Here is a 20,463-nt window from a genome sequence, read left to right as displayed (position 1 = left end):
TTGTATGGCCTTGCCTTGCAATGTGGAGCGCCTTGGGGCAACTGTTTGTTGTGATTTGGCGCTATATAAGAAACAAGTTGATTGACTGATTGATTGACTTTCAGCTTCATTTGTTCTCAATTTAATGAATTGCTTATACAATCGATTCTTCTTTTTACATGCCCTCTGAAGACCCTTAGACATCCATGGTTTATTACTAAATCTATTATTATCTAACTTATTTACAAGAGGACAATGTTTATCATATAACTTAGAAATAATAGAAATAAACCCATCATAAGATTCATCAACATCCTCAACATAAACATTATTCCAATTCTGACATAATAAATCCTCCCTAAAATTATCAACAGTCCTTGGTGTTACATTCCTACTCCTTCTATTGCAATCCTTTTGGAGCACTCAAACTTGAGATGCAAGGACAGTAAATACAGGCAGATGATCACTAATATCATTTAACAATATTCCCGCATTAAGATTACAAGTTATAACATTAGTTAAAATATTATCAATAAGGGTTGCAGTATTCGAAGTTATTCTACTTGGATGAATGATGGTCGGAAATAATCCCATGCAATATAACGAATTAATAAATGAAATAGTTTGTGAATGATTATGAGGATTTAAAAAATCAATATTAAAGTCACCGCAGATAAATAAATGAGAATTCTTATTTATTTTATTATACATATTCATAATTACTTCTTCAAAATTATCAATATTTGCTCCAGGAGCTCTGTATATACAACTAACAAACCTATTATTTGAATTTATAGATGTGATCTTAACTGTAACACATTCCATGATATTATCAATTGTAAATGACATATTATAAACCAATTCACAGTCATAATCAGACCTAACATATAATGCCACACCACCGCCTCTTCTCTTCGATCGATTTACAGAAAACAATTGATAGCCATTCAACTGCACAAAATCATAATTATCCTTAGTTAACCAAGTTTCAGATATAGCGATCACTGAAAAACTTTTGCTAATTGTGTCTAAACAATCATTTATTCTTCAAAAATTCCGAGAAAGACTTCTACTATTAAAATGTATTATTGAAAAATCTCCATCATTAATTTTATAGTCCTTAAATTGTTCTTCTGGCCCCAACCAACAAACCGTAGGAAACTACAACAGTTCCTCAGTTTTGCAAATTTCTACCGGAGGTTCATAAAGGGCTACAGTCAGGTAGTTAGCCCCCTGACAGCCCTGACCTCCACAAAAGTCCCCTTCACCTGGTCGGATCGGTGCGAAGCCGCGTTTAGGGAGTTGAAACGTGGTTCTCGACTGCACTGGTTCTGGTGCAGCCCGATCCCAAGCGCCAGTTTGTTGTTGAAGTGGATGCCTCTGACTCAGGGATAGGAGCCGTGCTGTCCCAGAGCGGGGAGTCTGACAAGGTTCTCCATCCTTGTGCCTACTTTTCCCGCAAGTTGACCCCAGCTGAACGGAACTATGACGTCGGCAATCAGGAACTTCTTGCGGTGAATGAGGCTCTTGAGGAGTGGAGACACCTGTTGGAGGGAGCATCTGTACCATTTACGGTTTTCACGGACCATCGGAACCTGGAGTACATCCGGACCGCGAAGCGTCTGAACCCCAGGCAAGCCCGCTGGTCGCTGTTCTTCGGGCGTTTTGACTTCCGGATCACCTACCGCCCCGGGACAAAGAACCAACGATCTGACGCCCTGTCCCAGGTGCATGAAGAGGAGGTCAAGACCGAGCTGTCAGACCCCCCTGAAACCATCATCCCTGAGTCAACTGTCGTGGCCACCCTTACCTGGGACGTGGAGAAGACCGTCCAGGAGGCCCTGACACAGAGTCCGGACCCGGGGACAGGTCCGAAGGACAAACTGTACGTCCCACCAGAGGCCAGGGCTGCGGTCCTTGACTTCTGTCATGGTTCCAAGCTCTCCTGTCACCCAGGGGTGCGAAGGACCGTGGCAGTGGTCCGGCAGCGCTTCTGGTGGGCGTCTATGGAAGCCGACGTCCGGGAGTATGTCCAGGCCTGCACCACCTGTGCCAGGGACAAAGCCGACCATCACAAGGCCCAAGGCCTCCTCCAGCCTCTGCCTGTGCCTCGTCGCCCCTGGTCTCATATCGGCCTGGACTTTGTCACGGGCCTCCCGCCATCCCAGGGCAACACCACCATCTTAACAATAGTGGACCGGTTCTCCAAGGCGGCCCACTTTGTGGCCCTCCCGAAGCTCCCGACGGCCCAGGAGACTGCAGACCTCCTGGTCCACCACGTAGTGCGTCTGCATGGGATTCCAGCAGACATTGTCTCAGATCGTGGTCCTCAGTTCTCCTCCCAGGTCTGGAGGAGTTTCTGCAGGGAACTGGGGGCCACCGTCAGTCTCTCGTCTGGGTACCACCCCCAGACGAACGGGCAGGCACAGCGGACTAACCAGGAACTGGAGCAGGCCCTCCGCTGCGTGACCTCCGCGCACCCGACGGCCTGGAGTGACCATCTGGCCTGGATCGAGTACGCTCATAACAGCCAAGTCTTGTCTGCCACCGGCCTCTCCTCGTTTGAAGTGTGTTTGGGGTACCAGCCCCCATTGTTCCCGCTAGTGGAGGGAGAGGTCGGGGTGCCCTCAGTCCAGGCCCATCTGAGAAGGTGCCGTCGGGTGTGGCGTACCGCCCGCTCTGCCCTGCTCAAAGCCCGGACGAGGGCCAAGAACCATGCGGACCGCCGGCGTGCCCCGGCCCCTGCGTATCAGCCTGGGCAGGAGGTTTGGCTTTCCACAAAGGACATTCCCCTGCAAGTGGAATCCCAGAAGTTGAAGGACAGATACATTGGACCTTTCCCCATACTCAAGATCCTCAGTCCAGCCGCAGTGAAGCTGAAGCTGCCAGCTTCACTGCGGATCCACCCGGTTTTCCATGTGTCACGCATCAAACCACACCACGTTTCACCCCTCTGCAGCCCCGGACCGGCGCCGCCTCCTGCCCGGATCATCGACGGGGAGCCGGCTTGGACCGTGCGCCGGCTCCTGGACGTCCGTCGGAAGGGCCGGGGGTTCCAGTATTTGGTGGACTGGGAGGGGTATGGACCCGAAGAACGCTCCTGGGTGAAGAGGAGCTTCATCCTGGACCCGGCCCTCCTGGCCGACTTCTACAGGCGGCACCCAGACAAGCCTGGTCGGGCGCCAGGAGGCGCCCGTTGAGGGGGGGGTCCTGTTGTGTGGGCCACTGAAGAGGACGTACTGCTGGCCCACCACCACCAGATGGCGCCCTGCTTGAAGTGCGGGCTTCAAGCACGAGAGGGCGTCATAGCAACCGGGAGTGACAGCTGTTACTCGTCATCAGCATCAGCTGTCACTCATCCACATCATCACCACCACCTTAAAGGCCGGACTGCAACTCCACCTCCCTGCCGAGAAATCAACTACCAATCAGGTAATTTTCTCTGCTGACTCAAAACATTGAGTAATAATCTGAACTTCTTTGCAGCTGTTTTCCTGTGGTGTGTCCTTATCTGTGGGATTGGCGTTTGGTGTGATCAGCGACGGCTTCGCTTCACACCCCATCCAGATAAGTGGTTAGACAGGAGCTGCATGAGTGTGTGATTGGAGGTGGAGGTGCTCCCTCCTTACTGAATACAGACTGTGGGATTACTGAGTGTGCGACCTCACACTCATCAAGACTGTCTCTGTCGTTGTGTGATTCACAACATTAAATTGTTACTTTTGGCTTATCCACTGTCCGTTCATTTACGCCCCCTGTTGTGGGTCCGTGTCACGACACTTTCACAACATTTCATTCATGGGTAGCATGGTGGTTTTGTGGTTACCCCACTGTTACCTCACAGTTAGAAGGCTGTGGGATTGAGTCCTACCTGTGTAATAATCATGCCGTCTAAACAGCATCTTGATATGCCACACATGTGAGGTGGGATGGATGATCTCGGCAAAGAAGTGCTCAAGTTCAGCTCATGAAAAAAAATGGGTGCAAAAACAAAAGTGTTGCATTTATATTTTTGTTCAGTGTATGTAGACAGAAAATATATTTCACACACTTAATATAATGATAATAATAATATTAAAAATGATGACATTTAAAATGAGGCTTATCTTCATAACTGACTGGTTTATTTGATGGAGAAAAAGAATCACATTAGATTTCATTGACATGGGAATGCTGGTAACATTTCAGTTTAGATTTTCTTTTGACCCACAGATGAAGACCAAAAATTAGGGAGACAAAAAGGAAAACACTAGAGTGTCACAATTCTGTGAAACATAAAACTTTTCTTTAGATTAGTTATTTACACATTCATCCAAATATTTACAAACATCAAGTTACATATTTAGCTAAATGTTGAGACAAATATGGACATTAAAAACTAATTGTTCCTCCCTGAAAGACAGATTAATGAAGCATCTAATAGCAGACATTTAGCATGTAAGGGCGTGTTTATTCAAACTTGCAATCCAGGGCTAATTTATATTGAAGCCTGCTGTCTTTTGGTGTCAATTTCAATTGCAATTTCAGGGGCACTTCTAAAATATCTAAATAAATAAAATAATTTAAAAAAATGACTGTTTGTGCAAAGTTTTGTGGGTTTTTTGGGGGGGTGGGGGCTTGAAGGGGGTCTCGCCTGGGGAGTAACTCATTGTAGAACTGCCACTGCTCTCCGCTTCCCCGCCAATAAATCTGTTTCCATATGTAACTAGTTAGACAGAAAATATATTTCAGACACTTCCAAAAATACACATGTTCTTTTCACTTTTGTGTTGTATTTGGAAATTAAGTAATGTAGAATGACAACCATTGTTTTGTGTACATTTTTATAATAATAATAATCATCATCATCATCATCATAATAATCATAACAATAATTCTGATGTTGATGATTAGGATACTGTGAATAAATTAATATATTATATACAGATATAATACACACACAGACAACTAGGAATGGACACTAATTTCAACAGGGTCCTCAAACGTTCCACAGTGATTCAAGCTGCATAGTCATTAATAACGTCAATTAATAAAATTAAAATCATTTTAACAAATAAACACTAAAACAAACACCATCACATGTGATGAAATGTCATAAAATAAAATAAACTCGTAAATCTGAACATATTCTCTTCACTCCCACATATCTGGAGACAACGTAACATAGAATAAGAATCATATTGGTTTGTGTACATTTTTTCGGCACAAACTGTGTATCTGTGCTGTCAAATGTGAGTTTAAGGCAACGAGGTTCAAATGCACATTCCCGCGAAGGGGGTGCTTTTCACGACAGGGGTGCTGATTTCGGCACAACACCTGCAATGATCCGGAACTGGGCAAGTGACTGTACCTATTTTTAATACAATTGCAAATATCTTAAAAACAAAAATCAAAATAAAACAAAAACCAAACTTTTTCAAATAGTCATAATGGGGCACATGTGTAGAATTTTAAGGAAAAAAATGATTTTTTTTTCCATTTTGGAATAAGGCTGTAACATAAAATGTGGGGAAAAAAGTGAAGCACTGTGAACTTTCTGAAAGGACTATAAATGATGCTACCCTGTGTTTAGCTCTGACCCTTAAGACGATAAGCACATCTGGATCATAGGACAAAAGAGGTCTGGAGGGTTCAAAAGATTTGAAATGTGCATTTAGTGTTTTAATAGAAAGCATTTTAATCACTGGTGCGGCAAACTGTGAAAACTGATGTACTCCACTAACTCCAGTATTGTAAGCAATAGTTTACTATTATTAATACTGCAATAAAAATCACAAGTGGAATCCCTTTGTTGTGGCAATGCTTGGCTTGATTTTCCTCAGTCAGACTGGAGTACAACAGTCTCCCATTGACTGACAGAAGGTGAAGGGTATGTGAAAGCAAGATATTTAAAAAACTGGACTTTTTTTTTTTTTTTTTGGAAAAATTGCCCATAAGCAAGGACTGATTAGAATTTTAACCCTGATCTGCCTCAGAATTCAGTCTGTGCGGTTAGTTTGAAGAAGCACTCACTACTTGAATCCTACGGAACTTGTGCATTTATTTTTTCTGGCACACACTTATAGCGACTGCTGGAGAGTTAAAGCTAACATTACATTACAGTTATTACACGTTATTAGCATTATACTTTGGAGACTATAAAACACGATTTGGCAGAGATTACACTAATTATACGGCGCAAACAAAGGGCTGGGGGGGCTGGAGGGCAAAAGAAAAACTAAAACATAAACAGTTTAGCTAACATAGCGCTAACGATACAGAAGGTAGCATCACAGACTGTATCACATTATATCTAACAAACAAAAAAATGGAGGCGACAACACAGCGCCCCCCCCCCCCCCCCCAATAAAAAATAAAAATAAAAAAACACAACATAAGCTAAATGAGATAAAAATGTAAGTTATAAAGAAATTTGTTTACCTTCCTCCGTGCTGTCAGTTCGAGCCTGTTCCTTACTTCCTGGTGCACGGCTATGACGTAATGTATGACTACGTCACCAATTATATTGCAAACAACAGCAATAATAATGATAATTATGAATATCTTGTTCAGAATTTGGTCAAAATATGGTCTTTGTAGTAATCGATAATATTACTACAAATTACTATTATAAATTATATTTAGAAATATCTATTAATATTACTATTATGCTTATAAATGACTATTACTATTACTGTTACTATTATATTTATAAATTATTATTACTCGATAATGTCTTACAGGTCAATGATTCAATTCAAAATTAACAGCAGAAAAGACAATTTACTTTTAAACATGGGATTAGATTTTGTTTTTCAAAATTGTTTAAATATTAAATTATTCCATATTGTTGATGACATGCTGTATTTGGGGCAAATTTCAAACACTTTCTTTATTGAAAGTACTGCACATACATGACAAATACTCCTGTAATATAATTATTGCACCTTTTTTTCTATGTATGTTTTTCTTATAATTATTATGCATCGGTCTTGAGATTACCTTTTTAAAAACCAATGCTGACTTTTATTTAGCTTTCACAGTTCTCTCAGCAGCATGGTGGTTTAGTGGTTAGTACTGTTGCCTCACAGCAAGAAGGTCATGGGATCAATTCATGTATTTTGGCCTTCCTGCTCTGGCTTCCTCCCGCATCCAAAGACAGGCAGGTTTGGAAACTTAAAATTGTCTGTAGGTGTGACCCTTAATTGGATTTAACAAAAATAGATATTTGGTTGAAATACAGGTGTGTATAGATGCCATATAATGAATAAAGGCTTTTGTACATATTATCATGTAACATACTGTACTGAAGTATGTGCTTATAAATTTTGCATATATTTAATGTATGCATGTTTTTTATTAATTTATGTAAAAGCCAAAAAATGTCAGATTGCCTGTATCTCCTGCCATATCAAAACTTTCATTTACTTAAAAAGTTGGGGAAATTTGCTACAATTAGACTCAGTTATAAATTTACTGAATTTAGTAGTTCAAAGTGGTGTTTACCTGTGATTATCTTCATCAGTTTACTCTTCAGCCTTTGAAAACATTGCATTCCTGTAATAATTTTAGTTACAAGGAAATAACCCAGTATTGAAGACGTTCGTGAAACATTTTGTGTTATTCAAGTATTTATTTGTTGAACCTAACCAAGCACCTGTCATATAAGGCTTCATGAATAAATGTGAAATAAAAAGCTATTTTTGTTACTCAAATTTGACAATAAATTCACAACAATTTTAAACAAATACTAAAATACAGAATAGAAATCAAATTTCAAGAATTTCAGTCTTTGTTATAAATACCTAGATATTTGTTTTGTTTGTTGGAATTTACATAATTTGAACATGTGCTTATAAATATTTCTAATGATGTATCTAAGAACTTAAAGGTTTCCATGTTTGATTGAGCAAACATGTCTTCACTAAAATGCTCAAAAGAAAAATATGATTTCTGAAATGTTTAAAAAGCATGCTATTTCTGGAGCATCCTATGGCTGGAAATTGTAGTCAGTTACCATGGAGTTAGATGCAAAACATGATCAGCACCAAAAGGAAGCTCCGTGTTGTAACATATGGCAATTTAATTAAAAGCAGTAGTGTGGAGTGAGAGTAAAATAAAACAAGTCCTTCTACATTGAAAAACATCCTTTTAATAGGTCCGTGCCACACACTAGTGAAAAATAAAGCTCCTACAAAAGAATGATACTTTTATTCCACAATATCTTAAATAAAGAAACTTCAAGTACTCTTGACTTGGGTACAAAAAAATCTAGCTGCCTCCATCAGGCCACAACACACAGCAAGGTTCAACACAGTGGTAACAAATGGCCTTAGGTTAGGTCGTCTGTACTGTGGCAAAGTTTGAGGAAATGCATCTTGGAATCATAACCGGACGCCCGATGTTCAGTTTTTCTGCTATGGTGAGGAATGATTTCTGTGTCACTGTCCAACTTTGGAGGCCCTGTTGGTTTGAACGCATACAAAAAAAGTAAGGTTGTCATAAGAATGAAAACTAAAAACAATAACATCCCCTACATGCCCCTGTTGGAAGGGTAGGCACTACCAAGATTAAGGATACCACAGTGTTTGCAGAGGATATGTATATACTGTACAAACAATATTTATGATGTTTTCATCACGTTCACTAAAATAGAATGCTACAATCATTCTAAGGCATAAACAATATCTTAATATTCTTAAACAATTTTTACACATCGTTCCAAACAAGACGTAATATTGACATTAATAAACAGTATATACACATAAATCACCATTGTCTAACTGTTCCTCTGCTGTTCCTGTAAATAAATGCAGTTTTACAGTTGAACAAATGAATACAGTCCTCTGATGCTCCAAAGCACTGAACAGTGTAAACAGTTGTTTTTTTTTTTTTTCCAGGTTTTTTTTTCTTGGCTTTGTTTGATATTTGGGGGGAAAATTAACACAAAGACACATTCCTTTTCAATTCAAAGTAGTTCAGCTGATTCTTCCTTTTCATAGAAAATGAAGTGGACCTTGATTCATAAATAATTATTACAAAATTAAATACATTCACTATAATACGATTAAATAACAAAACATTTATTTACAAGTAGTGGAAAGCATTTTTTTAGCGCAGACACAACAGTGATAGTTGAGGGTTCATTCAGTGCAGTGTTCTGAGACAGGGAATGGTATTGCACTACGACACCCCATTTCTCTGGGACTCTTTGGGGTTTATATCCCTGTTGTATGATTCCAGCGCACCTCATGTAACAAATGTATTTTTATTTCAAGGTGACATCTCTCCAAACATGCTGGGGTCTTTATGAAGGAACAGACTTTTTCCATCCTGCAAAGTCACATTCTCTACAACACAAATAAAAACATAAAAAAAGGAAATTAAACAAAAACGAAAACCTCGTGCTCCAATTTGAAAAGCCGCATGAGTATGAATGGAGTGAATCTGAACAGACTCAGTTGGTTTGCTTCAGAAGCTCAGTCCAGCGCTTCTCGAAGAATTTCCTCATGTTATGACCAGCTCTGCCAATGTCTGAATTGTCTTCATTGAACTTTTCGCAGTTATCAAAGACCAAATTGACATCAATGATAAATGTCTCCAAGTTTTGATACCTGAAAAAGAAAAAGGCAAACTTACAGCTGAAGATATTTACACAAAATTAATGATGCACAACATTAAGAAAAATGAAATAACATATTGTCTCACTAACTCTAACCTGACGTCTAATTATGTGGACAGAACTTACTGGCTGCTCACAAGCTTTTCACGTATGGTAGAGAAGTCCATAGGTTTCTTGATGACTTTCCTGTATCCGGGAACTGATTTCAGGTTGACGGGTGTAAGAAAAGGCCACGCATCCTGATGTCGCTCCAACTCAGCAAGGAGCACCCTGGTGGGGGGAAAAAAAAGCTTAATTAGGTAAAAGGTTATTAGGTAAAAGGTTAATGTCTTGGATCACACTAAAGGTACCTTGACACTTGCACGAATTTGATCACGTCATTGCTGCACAATTTACAGACCAAATGCGACCCACTTTGTCCTGCTGGAAGCCGCACTTTGTACCATTTTTACACCACGTTATATAAAATAAATATTTCGTAGCTGATGAAGAATTTGCTCTCAGAACTTGGCTGATGAAACCATCTCTTATTGTCTCGTGTGCATCGTGCGGTGAAGAATGCTTTTGGAACCGTCTCAAAGGTAATTATTTATAATATATATATAGCAATGGAGTGGTAAAACAGCTGCATTTTCATTCTTTCTCATGAGTTTTATAATCTATATATAAAATTATGTTCATTATGGACGTAACATCTTGTCACAACTGCTCAGATGTGCTGTGCTGCGGCAGTGAGACGCACTGACACGCAGTGACACACTGTTTTTGAATAGGTTGGGCAATGTTCACGACTAGTTCACAAAATTAATTTGTGGCAGAAGCTTTGAACATTTCAAAGTTTTTTATGCGCACTTGCACGCAGTCTCGCACAGTTCACGCACAGTTTGCAACAGTACAACAGTACAACAGTGCAACAGTACAATGAGTTTATTTGCTGGCACGCCAGATTGTGTGCCAATACGGGGATCAAATTCATGCAAGTATCAAGGTGCCTACAGAATCTGTTTGGTGCTGTGTTAAGTAGGGATGGGTATCGATGAGATTTTATCAATATCGATACCATTATCGATTCCAGTTATCGATCCAAATCCTTATCGATACCTCTTGTGAATTTTTTCTGTACTAAAAAGTAGGCTTTACAGGTTTTCTATGTCAGCGGGTCAAAGAGCTTTTTCTTATTGTGCACCCGCTCTGTAGAACGGTCTTTCTGCGACCGTCAGGCAGTCAGAGTCCGTGGACATTTTTAAGCCAAGACTTGTTTTATTCTTTTACTTCTGCTTTTAATTATGTATTTGAATTTTTTTTCTTTATTTATTTGAATTTTTTATGTTGAACTGTTCTGTGTGAGGCGCCTTGAGACGGCTTTTGTTGTGATTTGGCGCTTTATAGGCTGATTAAAATGATACTGAATTGAAACTGAACATTTTATTGAGTCTTAAAGTAAATAAATATGAAATTGGTTACTGGATCCTTAAACATTAGACATAATAAACTCTACATGGTGGATCCTTGACCTCTGGACATAAATAGAAATAAACAAAATCTGTAGTTTCTGTCAAAAGCATTTCCTTTCAGACATTATTGGCATGAATGTCTTTCCATACATCTGAGCTGAGCTCTTGCAGCTGGCTGTGCTGCACGTCAGGATGTAATTCATAAAGAATGCAGGACATCTCATTTTGGGACAAAAAAACGTTTTAGTCTACTGTAGTTTCTTGTCTGCATTACAGCGTTTGGAAAAAGGTGTCATTTTATTTAAAAAGGCAGTTTGTTCTGAAGTTATTAATTCCAACTGGACTCGCAGCGTGTGGAGCTGTGCCAATGAAACGGAGGACAATTCCCGTTTCTTGACTACAACAAGACAAGAGTCCCAGTTAGTGACTTTAATCCACACAAAAGTGATTCACGATATTTTAATGGCTTTGATAGGAGTTAAGAAGCAGACTTGCTGTTTCTGAAGAGCAGCGAATCAAAGAACCAACGAGCCAGTGGATCAAAGCACTGCTTCATTGGTTCACGCTTCAAAGCGGTGTCTGCAGAAACGGTTGATTACAGAGCCGCTACAGGGTCTGTAATCAACACAGAAAAATGATCATTTTCCCAACAAACACACTTAAAAACAAGGGCCGCTCTGAAGGACCGATAAGGGAATCGTTAAGCACAAAGGCTATTGATATCGGTGGATCGAATCATTTCTTAACGATACTTGAAAAGAACCGGTTCTCGATACCCAACCCTAGTGTTAAGCCACCTTGACATTTGTATGAATAAGGCTGTAGTATAACAAAATGTTGTCAGTGATGCGCCGCTAATACTTTCTGGATGCACTTTATAAATATATATATATATATATATATATATATATATATATATATATATATATATATATATATATATATATATATATATAAAAACCATGTGCCCAGTGTCACATGGTTTTTTTGTGATACCATCACAAAATGCTGTCAAGTTTTAGTCACTGTTTTTAAGCTTAACCCTAACCCCAACCCTAACCCCCCCCCCCCCCCCCAACCCCCCACCTTACCCCAACATTTGTGACACTATCTCAAATTTGGCATGAGATCGGGTTGTATAGTCCATATCATGCAAAGCTACCACAACAATGATGACTGTGACACCGCTCATCCTACTGTATCGTTGTTTAAAAGATTCAGAACAAGCAACATTTCCAGATAAAGACAAATGTAATGTGATAATCCACGAGCACAAACCTGCATAATCCCAGGTCCCTGTTGTTGTCTCGGGCTGTCTTCGCTCGTTTGATACAAACAGGACTCTCCTGATTGGTCGACTGCAGTGTGAGTGAGCCCTCCTCTGTTTTCTTTTTCCTGCTGGTGTCCTTTGCTCCTTTCTTGGGTGTGCTGTTGGCACTGGCTGAATCCTCCTCTGACACTTCCCCATTACCGGCCTGCTTCCCGTTCTTCTTTGCCTCTCCACATTTTTTACTGCCTCCTCCGCTAGAGGCTACAAGCTTGCTTGGAGGCCTTTTGTTTTTGGGAGAAGGGCCACTTGCCTGGACAGCATAAATAGTGGGGTTTAGGAGTGCAACAAAGACAAACAGATATCCTGCTAATATTGGACACACCCCCCCGCCCCATACACAAACACACATTAAATATCAAGTTATTCATAACATTATTGAAAGTTGTTCTTTTCTACGTTTAAGAGAAATAAGGGCATTCAGATCATTGCTCTGATCAGTTTCTCATTTTGAAATATCACTTTGGCTTTTTGATCATGACACCTACATAAACACCAGCTCAAATTGAAACACCTCAAAAAATTCTGGGCATGCACAATATTTTCGACATATGTCAGCGTATGTGTGGTACGTTCCACACGTTCCATATGAGGGACATAAGTTGTAGGCAAGTTATGCGACTGCAGACACACGTTTCTTATAAGTTACTCATAAGTCGAAATATGCCCATTGATGGTGTCCATTGATTGGCTCAATGCTGCAGTCCTCATGAGAACAGACTAGAATATTAAAACCATTCGCACATGGAGTAAATATACCTGTTCATTTCAGCTGGATTCATCATCACAGCCTGACAAAAACTTATCCACGTAAAGCATCCTGATTTTGGAAAATGACGTCTGATACTACTTTAATTCCTTGTCGTAGTTGAAGAAACATAGCGTTTTTAAAGAAGTCCCTCAGTGGGTTTTCTGAGCCTGAAACAGAGAACACTGGCTCATTACAATTAACTTATTTTAAACGTAGGAAGAGTAACAGCACCTCATTCATTCATGTCAGCGTTTGTCACAGGCATCAATCGATGCTTCAGCAGTCTGCACGTGATGAAAATAAACCCCATGATCCACCAAGACAAACCTAAAATAAAATAATGATAAATTACTCTATTTTGTCTCCATGAGGAGAGGAGACACTGCGCAACAGCATATGTGCGCTTGATGATGTGCCCGTCGATATTTAAGTGTTCCACCTGCCAAACAAAAGGGTTCTGACGGTAGTGGAAATGCAAACCAAGCCAGATTTAACTGTTCTGACATGTATCATACCGTGCAGTACAACCCAAACCCCTCGGTGGAAACGGAGCTGTCAACATACACTAGCTAAACTGTCAAGATGTGACAGTTGCATAACGTATTAGACGTACGCCCGCGTATGGCAGCCTTTTTACTATGGTTGTCATACGCTGGATAAATCATCAAGGTGTGACAGGGGCCTAAGAAGAGGAAACACCAAATCTACAACCCCTGGCAAAAATTATGGAATCACTGGCCTCTGAGGATGTTCATTCAGTTGTTTAATTTTGTAGGAAAAAAGCAGATCACAGACATGACACAAAACTAAAGTCATTTCAAATGGCAACTTTCTGGCTTTAAGAAACACTATAAGAAATCAAGAAAAAAAAATTTGTGGCAGTCAGTAACGGTTACTTTTTTAGACCAAGCAGAGGGAAAAAAATATGGACTCACTCAATTCTGAGGAATAAATTATGGAATCACCCTGTAAATTTTCATCCCCAAAACTAACACCTGCATCAAATCAGATCTGCTTGTTAGTCTGCATCTAAAAAGGAGTGATCACACCTTGGAGAGCTGTTGCACCAAGTGGACTGACATGAATCATGGCTCCAACACGAGAGATGTCAATTGAAACAAAGGAGAGGATTATCAAACTCTTAAAAGAGGGTAAATCATCACGCAATGTTGCAAAAGATGTTGGTTTTTCACAGTCAGCTGTGTCTAAACTCTGGACCAAATACAAACAACATGGGAAGGTTGTTAAAGGCAAACATACTGGTAGACCAAGGAAGACATCAAAGCGTCAAGACAGAAAACGTAAAGCAATATGTCTCAAAAATCAAAAATGCACAACAAAACAAATGAGGAACGAATGGGAGGAAACTGGAGTCAACGTCTGTGACCGAACTGTAAGAAACCGCCTAAAGGAAATGGGATTTACATCCAGAAAAGCTAAACGAAAGCCATCATTAACACCTAAACAGAAAAAAACAAGGTTACAATGGGCTAAGGAAAAGCAATCGTGGACTGTGGATGACTGGATGAAAGTCATATTCAGTGATGAATCTTGAATCTGCATTGGGCAAGGTCAATGTCATGGCCTGTAAATAGTCCGGATCTTAATCCAATTGAAAATCTTTGGTGGAAGTTGAACAAAACGGTCCATGACAAGGCTCCAACCTGCAAAGCTGATCTGGCATCAGCAATCAGAGAAAGTTGGAGCCAGATTGATGAAGAGTACTGTTTGTCACTCATTAAGTCCATGCCTCAGAGACTCAAGCTGTTATAAAAGCCAGAGGTGGTGCAACAAAATACTAGTGATGTGTTGGAGTGTTCTTTTGTTTTTCATGATTCCATAATTTATTCCTCAGAATTGAGCGATTCCATATTTTTTTCCCTCTGCTTGGTCTAAAAAAGTAACCGTTACTGACTGCCACAATTTTTTTTCCTGATTTCTTATAGTGTTTCTTAAAGCCAGAAAGTTGCCATTTGAAATGACTTTAGTTTTGTGTCATGTCTGTGATCTGCTTTTTTTCTACAAAATTAAACAACTGAATGAACATCCTCCGAGGCCGGTGATTCCATAATTTTTGCCAGGGGTTGTACTTGTAATAATTTTTTTTATTACTTTTTGTTGTGATCTGTTCCCTGTCCTTGGTCCGTGTCTGTGGTCTGTCCTTTGTCAGTCTTCCTTATATTAATAGTCATTGTGTTTCAGTCCTGTGTCCATGTCTGTCAGTCGTGCTGTTTTTCCCTGTCTGCACTCGTTGGTATCTTTGCGTTCCATGTTGGTTTGCTGCCCTTTTCTTCTTTTTTTTTGGAATTGGTTATTTTGTGGTTCTCCTGTTAGTTTGACTATTATCATTATGGTATGTTTTAGTTTCTAATCACCCCCAGGGTTCTGTGAGGTTTGTGTCAATTTGTGTTTGTCAAACCACAGCATACCGCCCCATTGTAAGATTTAAATAAAAGTATGATATTATGATGGCACGCATTTTTGTTATGTCTACCTTTGTTATGCAGGCGGGGCAGTACCAGTCTCCCTCAGGTATACTGGTGATCTTAGGTTTGTGGCAGTAAGTGTGGCAGCCTTTGTCACAGCCATCACACAGCAGGAGAAGGTCCTCGTTATCACCCTTCTTGCACATTTGGCAATACTAAAAAAAATGTTACATTTAAATCAAATTTACAGCTGTAAAATGATGCAATGCTGCCTGTCAAACAGTGTGATCAGACATTGTTTTGGTTCCTCTGCTGCTCACCACTTTCATGATAGATCTTTCCCATGCAATTGACTTTTGCAACTGCTGGATGCACATGGCCAACTGGGCAGCACTTCGTACTTCGCTCAGGGCTTTCCTCCACACCTTCATTCCATGGGCCACCTCCTCCTCACACCTGAGAAAATAGATGAGGAGAACAGATATTACCTGTACTGATATTATCAGGTAAACACGACGTTCATGCAGAAAGCTGGCAGGCGTATTCTGAAAAATGGGGGGGCAGGAGTATATCCATAACTAAGGACAGTGATGCATAACAGCATGCAGATGACTGCAGACAAGCAATGCCAGGAAACCTGAAACCGGGACAAAACAGTGGGAAAATAAGAATGCAACAAGCAAACATGGAAATCTCTTGTGAAAATCCCTCACTTTTAAACAGCATGAGGAAGTGAAGAGCACACACAGAGTGGAAAGGGTCTCAGTGGGAGAGAGGAGAGGTATGGTTGGAGAAATGACCTACCCTTCCCTGTCAGCACTAGTGGATGGGGCGGGGGCAGGGACAGTGACCGTACCCACATTATCCAGTCTGATCTGAATGGTGGTACCTAAGGGGCTCCTCAGGTACCTTCTCTCGATGTTGCGCTCCAAATCAGCCAGACGTGTCACCGCTATGTCCAGCGGGTTGTCTGGGTGACGCATCATCCCGCCTTTCTCCAGCCGGTCCTCGTGATAGTCCTTGGAGTCCTTGTCTCCTGTGTGTGCCGACACGGGTCCTGATAATGTGAGGGGCTTGTGCTCATAATAAACTAGGTCTTCTCGCTCGGATTGAGGGTCTGGATATGTCCAGCCCTAGGAAAGGAGGAACCGAGTTGTAATTTGATGTCTGGATGCAACAATGAGCAATGTTGAGGAGTTTCTTTAATATTGGCAACAACACATCTATGGTTGTATTTGTGGACATGCATTTTACCTTGACCTGTAGGCTGGCTGCAGTGACCTTCCTCTCCAGTTCCTCGACCTGCTGCAGCATGGCAATGTCCATCTCCATCGCCTGCTCCTCCACACACCAGCCACGCACAGACTCCACACTGACCTGGCTCTCTTCAAGTTCACACAGCTCGATCATGGCCACTGCAGTGAAGAAATGTCCAACTTGAAATGAGACACTTTACAATTTGCTTATGTAAACAGCAGAGGTGTGCAGCATTTACGTATACTGTTAATTCATTTGGTTTAATATCAGGCATTTGGTCATCAATGTCTTTTTGGCATTTAACAGCCAGAACCTCTTACAGAAAAACATACTTCTTTGAAAACTTGACTTTCAAGATGTTTATTGCCATATACACAGTAAAAACATGTTTAAACCATGCAATGAAATTCTTACTTTGCTTGCTTCCCTTCACTTAAATAAATAATGGTAAGAAAGTTAAAAAAGCATAAATTAAAAAGTAAAAATGCAATAAATTGCACAGTGCCTAATGACATCCAGTGGCAGTCAGCACGAGGATGACGGTTCGAGTTAACTTTTAACATTATTCAGGAGTCTTACAGCTTGTGGGGAAAAACCCTGTTTGTCAATTCACACTCCTGTAGCACCTCCCTGAGAGGGAAGTAGTGTGAAGAGGGTGTGTTAAGGATGTGCATTGTCTTTAATTATGTCGTGGTGGCCTAGGTGAGATTTTCACTGATGTGGGTTCCAAGGAATTTAAGTTTTCACTCTCTCCACCTCAGGCGCTCCAATGTGAATGGGAATATTTGCTGTATCTTCCTCTTCCTTGGGTCAATAATCATCTCTTTGATTTTGTCTGTGTTGAGTTGGTCCCTTCACACCTCGAGGATCAATGGTCAGTAGTTGATGATGTACCAGTGATGCTGCCAGGTGAATGTGGGCACTTGGCCTTTAACAGCAGCTGATGTCCTTAACACTGTGTGTGCTGGATCATATGTCAAACATCATAGCTCCCGTACAATGCAATATCTCATCGGAGTTTCCCTAAATAACCATTTGTTTTAAGTAATTTCAGTAGCGCCCAAGGATCCTCTGAAGTGATCTTGTACCAAAGGCATCCAGTCATCACCTTAAGTCACTGGTTGGTTCCCTACGTTTCACAACCATCTAGTGAGACAGGAAGCACCAAGACCACAAAGTCTTGGACCTTCAGTCTCAATCAAAGGTATCAGCATCACCAAACATCTCTGTCCAGGAACTTCAAGACTCCATGAGATCTTCCCAGATGTCTTTTGATCTCAAAGGTCAAGGACCCAGAGACATGAACCTCACAGCCGAGATAAGTGAACATCGCTACAAGCTTGACATGTTCCCTGCATACAGAGTCCAGGTAGTCATTGAAAACTTGGATGTTAGCTTTAATGTAGGAAACCACAAATCCAGACACTCACTGTTTTACGCCCCTCTTTTCTCTGACCATTGATTTTCAGAGTGTCTATGAAAAACACCACATCATAAAATTTGATCACAATACAGTGACTGTCAGTGGCAGGATATAAAATTTTTAGTATTAATAAAAGGATGTGCCTACATGCAGTAATCACAGAGGAATGTGCTATATTACATCAATATTACATCAGGCAAAGTAAATCAAACACCAGGGTTTTCCTCGTGTGCAAGTGGGTAGTGTCCAGTTTTCTCCTTACTAACTTTTGCAGTACGTTTGATAAAATCCTAAAATTTCACAGTATATTTTTCCTAATATTATTCAGCTCTGTTGTCAGCCTTTTGTTGGAGCAGGAGCAGAGTCATGGAGCTACAAAACCAAGCATGGCTTTGTATGCCTACAAAACCAACCATATTATGGAAGATTCTGCAATTTTTTCCACTGCCATAAATCAACTGTTGTTTCTGAAAATATTTGCGAAACAACTATAAATATCTGGGGTACAATACATCTTTTCTGAACAAATTCCATTAAGGTTTCAAGCGTTATAAAGTTTTTAGGTGTTATATTTCACAGGGCTGCAAATTAAATTACTACTGTAATTATAACCACACTAATTATCCTCCTGAATGGTTGAGAATCAAACTACCACTTTCACTGATGTTGAACTTAGTAACTGCACATTAAATAGCTACAAGTCAACAACCATCACAAACAATGACTATGTCATCTGAACAATAATGGCACCAACCAGGAGACAATAAATCAAGTTCTGACATGAGGCATGCTGGGAGGCTTTGACAATGTACAAGTACTGCATTAACTGAAAAAAGAAGCCAGCTGCTGCTTTTCTCAAAGTGAATAATGTCAGCAAAAACTTCAGAGCAGATCAAAATTTACATAAGCCTCTTGAAGAATTATTTTCCACAAATACGATAATAAGTTTTGAAACTTATCTGACTTTTAGTGGTGAAGGTGGTAGCAAAGAGACAAACAGTCCGTAAGTAAGACAAATGACAGCAATATATGTGCTGGAGCTCTGCAACAGACAGGTGTCCTGTCCAGGGTGTACCCCGCCTCATGCCCTATGACTGCTGGGATATGCTCCAGCCTCTGTGACCCTTATTTGGAGTAAGCAGGTATAGAAAATGAATGGAATGAATGCATATGTGCTGGAAGGAGAAGTAGAACACTTACCGTCTTTGTGTTTGGTGCACACCTGGGGGATGATGTCCATGTATTTTTGGATCTGCCTCTGAAGGGACTTTTCTCTTATGCCTCGGGTGTGGAGAGCATTGACAAGAGCCCTCAGCTCCTCAATGTCAGACACCCGCCACCAGCCTGTTAGCATCTCTGCACGAGTACATGCAAGCACAAAAGAGAAGGTCAGAGCAAAGTAAGCACAAAGATACAGTTGTATGCACAAGTTTGGGCACCCCTGATAATTTTCATGATTTTCCTTTATAAATCTTTGGTTGTCTGGGTTAGAAATATCAGTTAAATATATCATATAGCAGACGAACACACTGATATTTGAGAAGTGAAATGAAGTTTATAGTATTTATAGAAATTGTGCAATAATTATTTAAACAAAATTAGGCAGGTGAATAGATTTGGGCACCCTTGTCATTTTATTGATTTGAATACATTTAGCACTAATTATTGGAACACAAAATTGGTGTGGTAAGCTCATTGACCCTTGACCTCCTTACACGGGTGACTCCAATCATGAGAAAGGATATTTAAGGTGGCCATGTTGTGTGTTGGGGGGTTTGGCTGGACATTTTGGTGTTCTTTTCTTTTCTTTGCTCTCGAGGTGGTATGCAAACTGGTTTTTGTCTGTGGAGAAGGTGCTGGCAAAAGAGTCCTTCACCCTCATCAGCGTGATATGCAGCACCTGTGGATGATGCTCACGTGCAACCTTAAAGACTTTCAGCTGAGGCAGATAATGAGATGGCGTTCTGCATTTAAGCCATGTGTGATTCGAGCAGAATTGCCGGGAACTCGACCTTGTGACGTTTGTGAGACGCTGAGGACCGCGCCTGGGTTTGACACATCGTGCCTGTGAAGGAGGACGGGTGAGGGACACATGCTGTCAGCACACATCAGAGGTGATTGATTGTCTGAAAAAGTGTTAACAGTAATTTGGTATTTTGTTACGCAGTATATGTGAATATTGATGAGAATTGTGCAGCTCGCTTCTCACGGCCATGGCGTGCGGACAGATGATCCTCCACCTGTT

At 40.7% G+C, this 20,463-nt stretch overlaps 2 protein-coding genes across 16 annotated transcripts in view; both read right to left on the bottom strand.

Moving 5' to 3' along the window:
- The window catches only part of wdsub1 (WD repeat, sterile alpha motif and U-box domain containing 1), an 80,130-nt gene extending 73,646 nt beyond the window's left edge, over positions 1-6,484 (bottom strand). Inside the window, exon 1 of one of the 2 annotated variants that reach the window (XM_034195449.1) lies at positions 6,403-6,484. The gene's annotated coding sequence lies outside the window, so the exon portion shown is untranslated. Of the gene's footprint in view, positions 1-1,729; positions 1,735-6,402 lie in introns of those variants that run through there. The other variant, XM_034195457.1, reaches the window with a different exon arrangement.
- Positions 6,485-8,090: 1,606 nt separating this feature from the next.
- The window catches only part of baz2ba (bromodomain adjacent to zinc finger domain, 2Ba), a 242,098-nt gene continuing 229,725 nt past the window's right edge, over positions 8,091-20,463 (bottom strand). For 6 of the 14 annotated variants that reach the window (XM_034195285.1, XM_034195311.1, XM_034195305.1 and 3 more), the window contains 8 exons: positions 19,419-19,574; positions 16,793-16,953; positions 16,343-16,671; positions 15,859-15,994; positions 15,607-15,753; positions 12,313-12,614; positions 9,707-9,850; positions 8,091-9,572 (listed from right to left, as the gene is read on the bottom strand). In XM_034195285.1, the coding sequence (XP_034051176.1) occupies positions 9,416-9,572; positions 9,707-9,850; positions 12,313-12,614; positions 15,607-15,753; positions 15,859-15,994; positions 16,343-16,671; positions 16,793-16,953; positions 19,419-19,574 (1,532 nt within the window). In that variant the 3' untranslated portion in view covers positions 8,091-9,415. The remainder of the gene's footprint in view (positions 9,573-9,706; positions 9,851-12,312; positions 12,615-15,606; positions 15,754-15,858; positions 15,995-16,342; positions 16,672-16,792; positions 16,954-19,418; positions 19,575-20,463) is intronic. The other 8 variants (XM_034195327.1, XM_034195367.1, XM_034195375.1 and 5 more) reach the window with 2 other exon arrangements.

Source organism: Thalassophryne amazonica, chromosome 2 (assembly GCF_902500255.1).
Source record: "Thalassophryne amazonica chromosome 2, fThaAma1.1, whole genome shotgun sequence".
Taxonomy (NCBI): Eukaryota; Metazoa; Chordata; class Actinopteri; order Batrachoidiformes; family Batrachoididae; genus Thalassophryne; species Thalassophryne amazonica.
The sequence above is the reverse complement of the archived record's forward strand: the minus strand, read 5'-3'. Positions and strand labels throughout refer to the sequence as shown.